Below are 17,066 nucleotides of genomic sequence, written 5' to 3' on the forward strand. Positions count from 1 at the left end.
ACTGTCAGACAGGAAAGACACACCTGAATGGACACAAACTTTACATGGGTGTCTGTGTCTGTGTGTGTGTTTTGCAGAACGACAGAACCATGCTCGAGAGCTGGTGAGAGAGGCAGACCTGTCGCAGTGGGATGCTGTAGTCATCATGTCAGGAGATGGACTTCTATATGAGGTGAAGACCCTACATTCTCAAGCACTCAAATATGTTGTTATATATTAATGTGGGACATGGAAGTGAATATTGAACAGTTTTTATTGAATGTTTTGGTCCATTAACAATATTTTATACTTAATTTTCTCAAACTTTTGTTGAACAGAGTTTCATAGAAAAACATGTTTATTTTAATTTCATTTAAGATTTATTTACATTTTTAAGCAAAAAAATGCCTACAAAATTTTGCCTACAAATACAATATCATAATCGAATACACTTAAAGTAGTGACAGTCACAATTTAAATTAGTAGTTATCTGAAAACAAGAAGAAGGGAAAAAAACAAAGTACGAATCTGTTCAAGTTTCAGTGTTTGACAGTTTTTGTTGCTGTGACTATGACCCAGACTATTGAACATGTACTGTGTGTCTTTCTCTCCACTGAATCAAAGCTGTATTTTTCTGTGTCTGTCAGGTGATAAATGGTCTGCTGGAGAGACCAGACTGGGAGGAAGCCATCCGGACCCCATTGGGTGTCCTTCCTGGTGGATCAGGCAACGCTTTGGCTGCATCCATACATCACTACTCTGGGTGAACTACATGCACAATAAGAAATAAATCCAATGATCAGCTCTCTGTGTTGATCTGTTGGTGTAGACATAATACTGTAGGTGTCCAATGCAAACCAAATGGCAAACCAAAATCTCAAGGCACACCTATGCTCATATTTGTGCAAAAATAGCCTTTATAACACATTACTCTCTTAGCACACAGACCCTACACCTGTAGGAAACTCCTGATGAATTGGTCACTAGTTTAAGTCCTTACCGTGTGTCACATACTCACCTTCATGGTAGAAACGGAGATGAACAGAAACATCCAGAATCTAGCTAATATCATATAAGACTTTATATATTATATATATACCCTATAGACCCCAGGCTTTGTTTTTATCATTATATGGGTTTTATTTGATCATCATTCTAAATGGTGTATCTTTTTTTCTGAATCTTGTCTTCGTGGTCTTCAAAAAGACCTGGTTTGTATCAATAATAACAATAATAAGATCTATTGTCCGGTGTGGAAAAAAACTAACGCGACCAGTAAAAACACTGAATTTGCCTTTGTACTGGGAAAGGGGTCATAGAGACCTTTGATATAATAAATGCATTTATTATCAAATATTGCTATAATAACATATGTTTGTCACAAAAAAACTTGCACCTTCCACCATTTTGGAAGCACTGCTGTAGGTTACAGGATACACTCTGTTTTCTCCTTGTGTTTAACACAAACACAAAGAAGAGGGTCTTTTTGTTTATTTTTTAAACTGTAATTTCCACGTCAGGTTTGTTTCCATGAGGGCTGATCTGCCCAGCACCTTTACGATACCATCTGGGTGAAGGGGTCTGTTGTAGTAGAACTTTAATAGCTTTAAGAGCTTTATTAATTTGTCCATGAATGAATTAGTTAATTGACAGAAGTTGATAGCAGCTATATTTTTAACAAATTCAGGCATTTTATGGAGCTTATGATTAATCAATTTAATCAGAAAACAACCAGCAGATTTTGCACTATCTATCTAAAAAATATGTTAGTGTAGATAAAGAGCTTTATAATGGTTGTATTTTCTAAAGATAAAGATGCATCATGAGGTTATAATGACTAATCCTGTTTGTACAGCTCTATCAAAACTAGTCAAACCAGTTAGGTTACATACTGAGCCATTCCTGTTCAGGTTTTATGCATAAAGTATTTAAATACTGCGTACTGAGAAGATTTGTTTAAATCAGGTTATGCAATGATTCACCCGGAGCTTGGTCCAAGATGTGCGTCACAAATATAGTATCAGCACATCCTCATCAGGCAGAGCTACCTGTGCTTTGGTGAATACTAGGTCGTTCTCACTAACAGTGATTCTGTCCGTTTTTATTCTTTTGGGCAGAATGTGCAATTGCCTCTTTGGAGACACAGACTGTAGAACTGTAATGGCTGTAATTCCCTTGGGTCTTGCATATAATACTTCAGTGAAGCCTATAGTACTGGAGGTGCAGTGTGAAATGTGACTGGCTCAAGACACAACTTCTGGGTTAAAGTAATCATTAAATAAATGCTGATGAATTGATGATGATAGATGGTGTATTTCTTTGCTTCGTTAACTGGTATCTTTTGTATAGAGACCTGGTGCTGTCTGCTAGTGTTTGTCAGTGTAAGATGCACTCATCCTTTCTTAATTAATTATTAATGATTTGCTCATCTGGGTAATTGTCTGGAGTTAACTCATCCAGAACAAAGAACAGAAAGAGGAGGTCAAAGGATGGGAAGAAAAGTGGGAAAAATGGATGAACTTGAGAACAACACTGATTACATGGGTGGGTAAAATTAAACGGCAAATTCACAATTTTTATCTCAACCACTGTAAACACTGAAAGGCCTGTACAATTACTTAGAATCAGTGTAAATATTCCAAAGTTTCAGCATTTTTAGCACAAAAGTACTTCTTGGTATTTGTTTTTTCCATTGAAATTCACCAGGAAAACACAAAGAGGGAATCTCATTTAAAGGACATTTAATTTGGAAAATATCTGCCTGATTTGATCATCTCCAGCTGCTGAGTCCTCAAATTATCTTTAAATAAACATTAGAAGAAAAGTTTGCATAAAACAAGGACTGTGGATTTAGTCCCTATCATGTCAACTTAAATATCTATAGGAAATGATGTCTTTGTAGTTATTAACAGGAAGAATGGTTAAAGAAATTAAGATCTGTTTCTGTCTCCATATCTGCACTTGATTGTTTGAAGATAGACTTGAAAAATTGTGAACCTGCCCTTTAATCTGTCTGAAATAATTTCCTCACTCACTCATTTGCAACGTGTGAATGACACGTGTTTCTTATTTACATAACTGACTCTTGAGCAAATTTAGTTAACACCACATTTACATGTTGAACACAAATGAATCATCACCATCACCATAGAACATTATATCTGTGGCATCGCCATAGTTTTTTCGTTTCACAGTGGAAATGTATTACAAAGAGATGTAAATGCCTGACAACCATGGCTAAATTGATACTGTGTATTTGAAGAGGATATTTAGCAATTTATGATAAAATCCCAAAACACAGTTTAAACAAATGCGTAACATAAACCACTATCGTGACACAGATCCTTTTGATTTCTTTCTTTTAAGGACTCCATGACTCCACTACTGTGAGTCTGCCAATAAAAAAAGACAGCACCTCTTTGTGGCTCAGGTGTTAAAACACTGACCACAAACGGGAACAACTGTGATCTTTGTTCAGGTACAAGCCTTGTTGTATCTCTGTCACTTGTTAAAGTCTTCACTAATATCATAAAATAAAGGCATAAAGTAGTTGTTGCTATACCTGTCTTTCCCAATCATGACCTGATGCTCATAACAGAATAGCGAACGTGACTGATAACACTAACATTTAGCTGAAAAAACAAGTTTGACAGAAATTTTTTTTTTTTTTTTTACAACTGTGAACCCCCCGTAGGTTAACAATCTGTAGTCCAAATAAGGGCTGTGAACCCCAGACCAAGATGATCGTGGATGGTTGAAATTTCACTGCACATCAGCTGCCTGTCTTGTGAAATGTTGCTTCTTGGCTTCTTCTCTACTGTAGAAAACTGTGTTAACATTTTGTTAACAGTGTGCTAGCTGTCACTGCCTGTGCTTTGAGGCCTTTCATTATTCACCCAGTGAAATGTAAAACTTCATGAAATGCTTTGAAACACTGCTCCTACTGTTTGTAGGTCGTATGAAGCTCTACCTCTGCCTTTTACACCTCCATCTGTTTTCCATCTTGTATTTTATGTATTTAGGTTTTTTGTTGGTGTCTAGCAGCCTTTATGTAAGTCTTTGTGCTGCTATTTTGGATTTTTTGCCGGTTCAGACTAAGTGATTACTATATTAAAGTAACAAGGCAAAATTAAACAACCCAACTTACACTGATTGCTCTTTACCAAAGAGATACAGTCATTGATCTCTTCGATCGTCAAACAATGGTCTTCCAGAGCGTCGGCCACAATGACAGGAAGGGACCAGACTCTCTATTGTTTACCTTTCTCTCACACTACCGGGCCATCTAGAAAACATCTCTCGCTCTCTCTCTCTCTCTCTCTCACTGCAGGCCGTCGTGCAGTGGCCCTGGCCAGAGTTTATTTGGTATTATTCTCAGCTGAATGTAGGGTTCACTGAGGCTGCGTGGATCAAACAAGTGACAGCCAGAATGTATCTGGTATTATGCAATGCAGTGAACAGGTTTGCTGAGTGAGGGTTTAATGCATTTCTGTACACAAACAGTTGATCGTGTCTGAAGTGTCAGGTGGGACTGTATGACGTGTATGAGAGTCTCCCTCCCTTGGTGGCTTATAGACACTGCATATCAACCCTAGAACACCTTGACAGAGATATATGGAGCTTTGTGAGTACAGCTGCTTTTCAACCTTGAATTTTCAGGCGGAAAAAGTACTGATATATTAACTCAGTAAAAACCCGGAATTCAAAAGCCAAGTATTATCCTGAAAAATGTGGTTCTTCTGAAAAATGTCCACTGTGAGTTTCTTTGTATAAGGCAGATTACTACTATAAGGCATGTGACTATCGGTGTAAAAGCAGATTTTTTTCAGCTGCAGCTGGTCAAAGTGGAGCAAAATGTTTTGTGTGAGTGACAAAAGGAGAAATTTTACTTCACTTTCTCTCTGAATACAGCATTAGAGTCTGGAGAAGAAATGTTCTCCTGCACAAATCAATGTACATTCAGAAAGATTTCAGATCCTCTTCACTTTCTTCAATTTGATGTTGATAACGGATACTACTTTAAAAATATTTTTTCTCATTGGTCTACACTCAGCACCCCATAATTACAAAGTGAAAACAGAATTTTAGAAATGTCTGTAAAAAAACTGGAGTATCAGATCTGAATATAAGACCCATAAGACCCTTTGCAAGAACACTTTTAGGTCAGATGCCTCCCATTTCTCTTGATGGTTGCTGAGATATTACTGCACCGTGACTGGACTCCACCTGTGGTAAATTAAGTTGATTGGACATGATCTGGAAAGGCACATGCCTCTCTATAGAAGGTCTCAAAGCTGACAATACATATTGTGTCAGAGCAAAAGCCATGAGGTTAAGGGAACTTTCTGCAGAGCTCAGGGACAGGATTATTGCAAGGCACGGATGTGGGAAGGGCAGGAAAAAATTCTGCTGCATTGCAGGTTCCTAAGAGCATAGTGGCCTTTACAATTCTCGATTAAAATATGTTTTTGCACAACCAGTACTCTTCCAACAGCTGGTCACCCGCCCAAACTGAATCAGGGAAGAAGGACCTTAGTAACAGATGTGACCGAGAAACCAATGGTCACTCGGACTGAGCTCCAGAGATCCTGTGTGGAGATGGGACAAAGGTCTAGGACAACCATTACTGTAGCCCTCCACCAATCTGGCCTTTTTGCCTGAGTGGCTTGACGGTAACCTCCCCTCAGTGCAAACACACGAGAGCCCACTTGGAGCTTGGAAAAAAGCACCTGAAGGACTCTCAGACTGTGAGGAAAAAGATCTGTTGAAAGCAAGATTGAACTGTTTGGCCTCAAATCTAAATGTTATGTCTGGAAGCCAGGCAACACTCAACACCTGCCCAATATCATCCCTACAGTGAGGCGTGGTGGTGGCAACATTATGCTGTGGGGTCGTTTTTCAGCAGCAGGGACAGTGAGACTAGTCAGAGTTCAGGGAAAGCTGAATGGGGTAAAGTAAAAGGATATCCTCAATAAAAACCACAGTGCTCAGGACCTCAGACTAGGCAGAAGGTTCACATTTCAACATGACAACAATCCTAAGCAGACAACACAGGATTGGCTTAGTGACAACTCTGTGTCCTAGAGTGACCCAGCAAGTGCCTTGACTGGAACCCTATTAAACATCTCTGGAGAGACCTGAAAATGGTTGTCTACCAACGTCCAACTTGACCAATTCCCCAAAAATCCCCAAATCCTGGTGTTCAAAGCTTGTTGTGTCTTACCCAAAAGATAAATGTGCTTTTACAAAGTACAGATTAAAGGGTCTGGATACTTATGTATATATGATATTTAATTTTTTTTCTTTTTAATAAATTTACTGGCATTTTTAAAATCCTATTTTTCACTTTGTCGTTATGGGATACTGAGTGTGGAGTAATGAGAAAAAAAATCAATTTAACTGTAGTATCAGGCTGCTCTATGACAAAACTGACCTTTCTAAATGCACTGTACACTGTACTATATTCTTTTTATCTGTTAGGCACTGCTGTAAATGAAGCCTTCTGTGAAGTCTTTGAACAATGACAATTTGCCTTAAATGAGTTAAAAGTTTTTAGTTTGAGGTCATTAACCAGAAGTGTTGGGAACCAGTGGCCATTAACAACACATAGTAAATATTTCCATCAGCGTTTTCCTTTAGAAATCTCTTTTTATTTGTCTTCTTTTGTTTCAGACAGTGATTAGAAAGAAATGTAGATGAGCTTATTGTGACTGGTGAATATATTTAGAATGATGTCTGGAGAAATCTGCAGGGCCACAGCCGGTGCACTCATCTGAGACATCCAGTCATCACTGTAATTGGCTGTGGGTGGTAACAGCCGTATGTATGTGTGTGTGTGTGTGTGAGAGAGAGAGAGAGATGTTGTCCTGAACTTCTACCCCTCTTTCTGTTCTCCCAGATGGGGTCGTGGGTCGTCTTTGTGTGACTGCCTTGTCATGTCTGAAGATCTATATGCTGATTCTGTCCCTGAGACTCCAGATTTATTGGAGCCTCACCCCACTACACACCCCGACTCCATAGCCTCCATGAGGCTCCACCCTGGTTATCTCCTCCTCTCTCTTCATGTGTTTACACGAACATAATAAGGTCAAAGTTGACTTAGTATTGAATAAGACTCAGTACTCCCTCCCCCAAAATGCACGCAACCCACTTCCTAAACCAAAAATATAAGTGCACTTTCCTGCTTTTATTTTGCATCTGACTTTGAAGCGAAATCTTTAACTATGTCCTCTGTGAGGAGTGTTGAACTGCTGAAAGCTGAAATGATGAGTGATGATTAGTTTGTTTTTTAAGGAACAGTGCACAGCAGATTTGCTGCTTCTGTTTTTGATAACTGTAATAAATGATTCCCTAAACATAAGTAAAAATTGTGACCATTTAAAAAAAAAAACTTTTATTAACTGAAATAATCTATTATAAAAATAATCATTAGTTAAAGCCCTAGTATAGCCCAAGTACATTTTGCTGTCATAAAGACAAGCTCCTATTCGACTGAGGCTGTAAACGCCATTTTAACTTCATTCTTCATATGGCTAAAATTCATTATTTGACACTAAATATTAAAGCAACAACTTTCAGATGTTACAAATAGGTCTTCTTTAGGTTTTGATCTTATGTTTAGAAATTATGTACTCAGAAAACTAGATATTTGAACTCCCTTTGATACAAATATTAAAATTTTATTTAACAAATACAAGCAACCAAGGTAGTAGTGTTATATGATGAACTTTAAACTGAAATACAGTTTAAAATCTATTTGTAAAACTTTTTCAATGTGTTTATTATTATTTTTAATGTACTGTTTGACTAAGCTGCATGAACGCAGGATCTCCTTGGTTATATATTTTTTTTAATTTAACCTTTGTTTAATTTGGGAGAGAAGTTATTAAACATGTTTTGAATGTTCTGAATTTGGATCCCTATTCTAATTTATATAAGCATGTCTTCCAACTACAGTTGTTTAGGAGGCCCTGAGGGCTCTAAGAGTACTGTGTTAGTTTCACAACATCCAGCTCTTCCTGTTTTGACCATCTCTGGTCTCTTGTCTTCAGGGCCTCTCCAGTCCGCAGTGAGGAGCTCCTTCTCAGCTGTGGTTTCCTGCTCTGTAAAGGATTGGTGTCCCACATGGATCTGGTCTCTATCCGTCTCTCCTCCGGCACCCGCCTCTTCTCCTTCCTCTCGCTGGCATGGGGCTTCATAGCGGACGTTGACATAGAGAGCGAGAAGTACCGTCACATTGGAGCTGTCCGGTTCACCATCGGCACGCTGGTGAGGCTGACTTCTCTGCGCATCTACAAGGGCCGGCTGGCGTATCTCCCTGCCACTGAGTACTGCAACAAGGGAGGTTTGAGAAACAAAATGATCCAATGCAACAATCAGGCTTCCCCCCTGAGTCCAACTTCTCTGCTGTGCCGTCCGTCCAGTGACTCCCCCTGCCAGAATACCTTCTACAACTCCTGCCACTCCAACAACTCCCTCACTGTAAGGAGGACAGAGAGCATATCCTCTAGAAGCACCATTAACACTCTCCCTGGCCCACCTGACTCAATGTTACTCCCTCTGGACCAGGCGCTTCCCAGTGACTGGGTGGTGGTGCAGGAGGAAGACTTTGTACTCGTGTTGGCCATGTACCAGTCTCATCTGGCAGAGGACCTGCTGATGGCACCTGAAGCCACCTTGAACGATGGCATCATCCATCTTTTCTACATCAGAGCGGGAATATCACGCATTGCACTGCTGAGACTTTTGCTAGCTATGGAGAAGGGCGCACATCTGGCTGCTAACTGTCAACATCTAGTACACACCAAAGTGCGGGCATTGAGGCTGGAGCCGTTTTCCCCCAAAGGGATAATAACAGTAGACGGAGAGGTGGTGGAATACGGGCCGGTGCAAGCAGAGGTGCACAGAGGTCTGGCAAAATTAATCAGTGGATGACCCGAACAAAGACAAGCAGAGCAAAGGATGTAGTCAGTAGACTGACAAAGATAAATATCAATAAATAAAACCCTTTTTATTTTTCAAAATAATTTATTGCAGATAATTTTAATTTAAAATGTAATTTTCCCAAATTTTGCTTTGATTTCAAACCCATATGTTGACACAAAGGAACAAACAGGGATTGTGTGATTTGGTCCCTTGAAATGAACAGCCAAAAATTAAGTAGTAAGTAAGATGTATCGTCTTTCATCATCTGTGATAAAAGGTGAAATGAAACGGTTGCTGAGATTGAGACATAAGAACAGAATTTGGGGGGAAAGTAAAAAGTTTAACCGACCTACAATGAATTCTTGTTGTGAAAAGATTCACGAAAACGTTTCACAATGATCATCTGGGATGATTTTTAAGTATCAAATTATTTCACAGTTCAGCCTCTCTTTATTTGATATTGAACACTGGGGTCTCCATCAAGTCCATCACCATCTTTAGCCTCCGGTATCTCATCCTGTTTATAGAAGACTGTATTTCTTCTGCGTCTGCCTGAATTACAGCAACTTCAGGAACAGCGGAGGATCGATGCCTCCACGGCTCCTCTGCAGCGTGATTGAGATAGTGTGTGTGTGTGTGTGTGTGTGTGTGATGCAGTAAATGTGAGGTAGTATTGGAGGTGGCATTTGGGTATTGAACAGTTCAGAAAAGAGTGTATGACGTTGTTCTTTCATTCATACATATCATAATGTGAGGGGCAGTTTACATTTTATTTATATTAGATTTTGGACATCACACCTATCTATGATGGTACTTTAGCTTTTGCACATTTTGTATTATGTCCAGGATGACGTTATTGGGCTGGGTAAGGTGGTGTCGATTTCACTGTCAAGTTTGCAGACAGTTTCATATTTGTTGCCTTAAAGTGTTGTCAGCTTCGTCCTTATGAATAAACCACATTATCTTAAATTTCACTTGAGACCTGGATCACGTTCATAAAGTTAGATTTTACTCAGATAGAAAAAAAAAACTTGTCAGAATAAAGACGTAGCCATATGAATGTATCGAGTGAAATGACTACGTTTGTAGACATTTAGACCCAAAAAAGTAAACTACATCATGTAGCATCTGAGTATTGTGTGAAGCTGTTCAGCCCAGTTCTGCAGCTCTCGTCCTGCCTGTTGTGCTCTGCACGGCTGCATCCTTCCTCCCAACATCCATCTGTGCTCCAAGTACTGCAGTGCTCTGCAGAGCAGTCCCAGGCCTGTGTGTCAATGGCCCTAGCTGCTTCTCTTAGAGAGAGAGAGAGACACAACACACAAAAGCAAGCCTTCCCTTTAGAAGATGTAATATTGATAATCACCTAGGTGACCTTACCATTAAGCTTTAAGTCACATACAGTGCAGGACATGATGATTGTGACTTACAGGAGCCTATTTTTTAAATTTGTGGGACTCAGTGAAGAGTGAAATGAACACTGAGTGTCTTCAACGGTGGGTTTGGGAGTTGAATCTGGGTAAAACTGTTGGTGAGTTGATGGAGAGAGGGGGAGGGGCAGATATTGACTTGTTAAATGCTGCATGAGGAATACAGTGTTGTGCTCCTGACAGGGTACGCTCACTATTCCTCCCCATCACGAGAAATAATTTGGGAAAATTAGCAAGCTGTCCTGATGTGATAGAGAAGGATTTGTTTGATGCCAGGTGAACACACACACACAAACTGAGGAAAACTGAGATCATGATGCAGGGGCGAAATCTTATAGCTGTCACTTTAGAAGGGGTCAGATTTTGCAGCTGTGATGTGTGTGCAGGGCTGTAACGTACTTAAATCAAAATACAACAACCATGTCTGTCTGTCTGAAAAGTTTAATTATAAAAGACCAATATCAGTTTTTGCTAATACTGTTTTGAAGCTTTTGTGGGACTATCAAGGCCGGTTTTAGTTTCACAGGCACTAATTCAATTTAAATCATGTTTACTTGTGAGGGGTTCTCCAAGAATTCAGCTGGAGATGAACAAGCTCATAAGATGGAAGTAGTACTTGAAAACAAGCTTGTTAGATCGCTGTCATTTCAGGCAACCTATGTGGTCTGTAGCACCACAATCTGACACTTTTCCTTTGAGAAAAATGAAGGGGCCTTAAGATCTAAAAATATGCAGGAAGTAGAGAGCAAGAAAGATTTTTTTTTCTTATTTTAAGTTGAACCAAAGGACAAACTGTTTTTTTTTTTAAATGCCAGAGTGCTACAGACCACTTCCATCTTTGCTTTCTATGCAAAGTCACATTTGAAGATGCAGTGGACCTTTGTACTGTTTAATGTGCCTTAGCTGTGCTGCCTCCTGGTGGTTTGAACACAGTGGTGCATTCACTGGTTGATTAATTGCAACTGAATATCCATTTATTAGGTTTGTCTCATTTTTATTTTAAACCTTATGTTCAGACAAAACTGAAGATTCTGCCAACAGAAAGCATTTGTGCCGACAGGAAAGAGCATCAACTGGAGCGATAGTCCAGTTTCCCTCTTTAAGTGAAATCCTACGATAAAGGACGTGTGCCAATTACCTGACCACAGACGAGTCCAAGTCACATCGTCTGACTGTTGATTTGTTGTTTGTCTTAACCTGCTGCTTTTGAACTTTCGTCTTATGTTTAAATGCTTATGGTGAAGGGAAAATAGTTAATTATTATTAACAACTAATAGTTAATGTTTTCTTGCATACTGAAGATCCTTTAGCTAAACATCCATTTTCCCGTTTAGACAAATGTCTGTAATTTTTGTATGATCGAATTAAACATTCTGCTGAAAGTTCAGATTGTAAAATAAAATAACCTGTCTACAGTTTGGTTTATCAAACTTTCTGCATCTGTTTTTGAGAACAATATTGACAAAATGCTAAACACAAAAAACCTGTTGCAGATGAATCAACTGATGGATTAAGACTTTAAGACTTTAATGTAGTCAAAAGCTGTAAAAACAGACTCTGCGTGTAAAACATCTGCTGTATTTAGGCCAAATGCAGGAAAACACTGAACAGACTAAAATAAACTACCGACATTAGACCTTTTTACCTTCACTGATTCAGACTGTCTCTGACCTGGATACAGGAGCAGTTACTCTTCTGCATAAACAGGATTATCATAAATCACATACTTCTAGAAGGTTCATCAAGTGCTTGAGTAGTCACTTCCTGCTGGAAAAAAGTGGTTACTCCTTCCAAGTTTCCTGGCACAGAACACCTACACACATCTCCACAGATGATGTATTGAAAAAAAACAAAATCCGGGAAACAAAGCAAACCAATTTGAGATTATTTTTCCCTAAAGCAGGTTTTTCCATGGACCTGCTTTGCCAAATTCAGTTTTGGGTTGTTAAGGCATACTGTATGCAGCGTGCAATCAAAAGAAAATACAGTACGTGGTTTCCATTGGCTAAACAATTAGCGTCCAGGTCCTGATTCCTACAATGTCAAAGAAAAATGTTCTGTGCAACTTACTGATGTTTTAATAGTTTTAGACAATGGATAAACAGATTGTGGCTAAACAAATTAAATTGGTTAGAAGGATTGGCTCTCGTTGGCTCTGGAGTTAGCATCAGACCTCCTGACACCTTTATTTTCACTGCAGTCTTTTTTTTTTTTAAACACAAGGTAAAAAAAACAAAAAAAAAAACACAATGTTTCTATGGTACTGCTTGCAAAGTTTAATACATCACTATAAAGTTGTCTTAATGCAACAAAAGTAAACCATTAAAAAAAAAAATAAGTACAATACACACTCAGCACTTTGTACACATATGCCCCAAGCATCCACGTGACTTGGTAGAACTGTGTTAAATATATACTGTATGTAGTTATATATTTCAATATAGTCATGACATCTGTACAGAGGGGATCAGGCTACAAATCATAACTTTATTAGTTCTTTTTTAATATATATATATATATATAATAACAGGCCACTGTGGAAATGTAGACATCGTACAGTCAAGTCTTGTGTGTCGCCCATTCAAAAGGCATAAAGCAACATGTTACATGCTTTGGCTGTAAAACAAATATCTTGCAGTAATAATAATGGTTTAAATCTGAATAATATACACATACACAGAAAATAGTACATAGCATCATGTGCTTGATATCCTGTCAGATTTTTGCTTCAGGATCTCACAAGAAAGCTCCAAAGTTTTCTGTGACCAGTGAGAAAGAGGGTGAAATATGTCAACTCAGGATAACTGAGCGGTTTGTCACTTCCTAAACACTGTAACCACACTTTCCTATGTTTTCACACTCTTACAACTGAGAACACACTTCCTCTAAGGACTGTGACTTTACATTTAACAGCAGCATGTGGGGAAAGAAAATAAGCAAACGAGTGAAGACAACACCACATCCTCATCCGTAGCATTAAAGGCAGCAACATAATTTTGAAAATTCAGGAAGGGGACAAAATGTCATGGACGCCTGTTAGCCACCTCACATACAGGAATGCCAGGTGACAATGCAAAAAAAAAAAAAAAAAAAAAAAAAAAAAACCTTAATCATGACCTTTTTACTTGTAGTCTTTAAAATGCAGCAACTCTTGGCTCATGTTTTATCCTTTCCTGTTTTCACACATGGCAACGTGTGCGCTCTCATTCAGTAACACTCTTCAGCATCAAGGTTCTTTGTTCAAGTAAAACACCAGACAGCAAACTCTGGCTGATTTATTTCACAGATTATAAGCAAGCACAAGGGGTTTGACTGACCTGTATTGTAATTATAATAATAAATATAATAAGAATTATATTTTTCAAGAAGAAGAACACTATGTTAGGTGGGAAAAAGTTATTTAAAAAGATGTAAACAAAGACTGCTTTGATTTCTCCGGGAAGCACGACTGGACCCAAAGGTGAGTTTCACTTTCTCCAACAGTAAATTACAGCACAATCTGTGGCAAAGCAACAGTTGTTAAAACCCTGATTTTTATTTTTTCTACTTTTTTAAATCTACAGTGATTTTATGCAATAAGGAGAAAGAAAAGATCACAAGCAACAAATCAGTCTATGTTCACTGGGGTCAGCATTCAACTTTGTGGGATAAGACAAATTAAAATGAAATTAACGAGATTAATGATAATGTCAACAAACCTTCAGCATCACACTTCCTGCAGTTTGTATTCTGAAGTTATTAAAGTCTTCACGTGCAGTATGGCTGCAGAGAGACACTGATCAGAGATCTGCACTACTAAGAAGGAAACACTGGAACACGGTTTTAGTGATTTCTATTGTGTGTCTTGGTTTATACATGTTAATATCTAAAGCATGACACAAGCAGCTCTGTACACAATGGTCAGATTGTTAAGAACAATTCAAGTAAGGCAACATGTCGACATGAGATGATGGAATGGATGCTGTGTTTCTTTTATATTTATTCTTTGTGTAATTTGCAGTGAAGAGAGTTCATCTCCATCACAGAAAGGTTGAGCAGTGTGGGTGAAGCTCCACCCTGAAACCTACAGCTCAGCCTCTAATGTGTCAAAACACCAAAGCACAAGTAGCACATGTTTGGCGATCGCCTTTCACTTAATTTCACAGAAAGTGAATGGACATTTAGTGTGTAGAAGCGGCAGCTCTGTTACGCTGTGACTAGAGCACACACTCACATAATGGTAATTCTGTACCTCGCTGGCTTCTCTACACACCAAATGCTACGGCTGGCGCCCACTGAATGCGATTCCAATGTAAACTCCAATGGTTGTTGTGTGGTTTGGTGTGAGTGATTGGTGAAGGAAAATACCAGGAGAATCAGTGAAAGAAGTGGTGAAGCTGTTGTGGTTGGCAGTTTTACGGACATTCAGTATGTTCTACTTGAATGTGTGTGTGACAATTTGGCAGAAAGAGTACAACCAGTGACCATGATTAATCCTGGTCAGTGCGTATCTCCTCTCCCAGACCAGATTGTCCATTTGTTTGTTGCAGTGCAGAATGGTACAGAAATAACATCAGTAGTGCTACAGACAGCTGCAGTAAGCCAAACAGCCAGGAGAGCTGGGCTTTGCAACTTTTCAGTGGAACACAGCCAATCACGAGTCTTCCAGGCTGATTGCTGTCCGACAAATCCCCGCCCATGTGGTGCAGGCTGCTCGAGGTGGAAGAGTTCATGGCACCAATTCTTATTTAGTCTGTTTTTACATCCACACTACCACCAGTGAAGACCTCCTTAGGCCAATAGAGACACTCTGACTGCTGCCAGTAAAAGCTCTGCATTTTTACAGGCTCTCTTTTTGACTGGGCAGCTCTTATAGCTCACTGTAACTGAGGGAGCACATGTCACTGTTGCACTCCAGCTCAGCAATGTTAAAGGAGAACAAAGTCATTATGAAGTCACATTGAAACCAGATCCTGCTCACTCTTGTGATCCTGTCCTCCAGTAGTCAGTGAGAGGAATTACGGAAAGAAAAAAAAAGGGGGGGTTCATACATTTGTGAAGATTGGGGCAGCAGGAAGAGTAAAGGCTGAGAAAATGAGGTTAAGGAAATGGGCAGTGTGGGGGGGCTCAGTGCAGCCCTAGCCAGGGGTACAGAGGACTGAAAACTGAAGCCTCACCAGAAGCGATGGATCCTCTTCTACAGCTGAAGGCAGATGAACAGATAGAAGAGAAGAAAGAGGAGAGTGGGGAACAGTGCAGAGTTGTTAAGGAACGATGAGGAGGCACTTACTTGTCCTCTGTGTGCTCAGAGATGCCAGCGGCGGCCAGCACAGCTCTGTACTGCAGCAGCACCCCGCGGACGCTCTTTACGAACCCTTTAGAGAGCGGAAAGAGGGGAAAGCCAATATCTGGGTAGCCACTGCCCTCTGGGAGGAAACTCCGGTAGCTCTTTCTCCGTTTCTTTGGTCGCACCACTGGCTGACTTCCAGTGGAGCCCACCCCTGCTGCGCTTATGGTGGCGGAACCTGATTCTGACATCCCGGCGCGGACTGCAGATCCCAGGGCTGTAGCGCTAGCTCTGTTTTCCCCGCCGTGAGATGTGCCCCCCTGGGTACTGTCACAGTCTGAGTTCTGGCTCAGCTCTTGCTGAGAGGCCACTGTATTGGAGAGACTTAGCCCTGAATCTTCCAGCTCCTCCTCCACAATACAACTAACTCCTGCGGCCCCCTCCTCCAAAAGCTTACTGGGGCTGCTGTGGGCCACAGCCACAGGCCCCAGTCCCAGAGGAAGCTGCTCATCCAGAGGATCCACGGATGAAGACCGGTCTTTCATGTGTAGAGCTCTGGAGGATGTGTGCACTGCTTGACTCCTCTCTGCAGCGTCATTCAGCTCGAGCCACACCTCCAGGCGGTGAACGAGCCGCCAGCCGTTGGAAATGAAGTGCTCCTGGATTTCCTGTTTAAAGACCTCCACAGGATTCTGCAGAAGCTGCGTCATAGACTGAACCATCTTAATCAGTGCCATCTCATTGTAACAGCGACTGTTCTCATAGCCTTCCTGTAGGCCTCTGTCACTGTCGAAGCCAGCCTCGTTATAGTAAGGCTCGTTCACAAGGATAAGGCCTGCAAAAAAGACATTTTGTGCAAGATGTGGGATGAATGCAAGAGCTGGCCTTGTGAATTAGAAGAAATAAAAGGCACTTTTCCATCATTTATGTGCTGAAGGTAACCAGGTGACATTTTCAGCAATGCAAAAATTTTACTCTGTCACAAATCCAAAATATGGATGTTGACAGATGGTATCATACCTGGTTTTGCATCTCTCCACGACAGTGACAACACAAACCTACACTGTGCATTATGCACTACGATCAAATCAGTATTGGCGAATTGCAAGTTCAGAAAAAAATAAAACAATAAACAGCAGCAGCAGCTTCAGAATGAGTCTCATATTGTATGGTGCACTAATAGAGAAGGAGTTCTACAGACACAGCTTACAGTTTGCAACTCTAAGATGCTAATAAGTGAATTAAAATCTGGACTCGATCGGTCTTGCAGGGCCCGACTACAGATACGTTTTATGAAGTGCGTGTGTGTGTGTGTGTGTGTGTGTGTGTGTGTGTGTGTGTGTGTGTGTGTGTGCGTGGCATATTTACTTATTTGATTGAATGTGCGAGACTGCACTTGATGGCCTTCTGAGCAAATGAACACATGAATAAAACATGATTGTGCAGATATAGAAGGGAAATAGCAGGGC

The 17,066-nt window shown here is 40.1% G+C and overlaps 2 protein-coding genes across 5 annotated transcripts in view; one reads left to right on the forward strand and one right to left on the reverse strand.

The window, feature by feature from the left end:
- The window catches only part of LOC137123594 (sphingosine kinase 1-like), a 32,047-nt gene extending 20,285 nt beyond the window's left edge, over window positions 1–11,762 (forward strand). Inside the window, exons 3-5 of the mRNA XM_067497595.1 lie at window positions 78–172; window positions 627–742; window positions 8,031–11,762. Of these exons, the coding sequence (XP_067353696.1) occupies window positions 78–172; window positions 627–742; window positions 8,031–8,913 (1,094 nt within the window). The 3' untranslated portion in view covers window positions 8,914–11,762. The remainder of the gene's footprint in view (window positions 1–77; window positions 173–626; window positions 743–8,030) is intronic.
- A 1,083-nt stretch (window positions 11,763–12,845) lies between these two features.
- The window catches only part of ube2o (ubiquitin-conjugating enzyme E2O), a 32,214-nt gene continuing 27,993 nt past the window's right edge, over window positions 12,846–17,066 (reverse strand). For all 4 annotated transcript variants that reach the window (XM_067497588.1, XM_067497587.1, XM_067497590.1 and 1 more), the window contains one exon: window positions 12,846–16,432. In XM_067497588.1, coding sequence (XP_067353689.1) covers window positions 15,597–16,432 — 836 coding nt within the window. In that variant the 3' untranslated portion in view covers window positions 12,846–15,596. The remainder of the gene's footprint in view (window positions 16,433–17,066) is intronic.

Source organism: Channa argus, chromosome 3, assembly GCF_033026475.1.
Source record: "Channa argus isolate prfri chromosome 3, Channa argus male v1.0, whole genome shotgun sequence".
Taxonomy (NCBI): domain Eukaryota; kingdom Metazoa; phylum Chordata; class Actinopteri; order Anabantiformes; family Channidae; genus Channa; species Channa argus.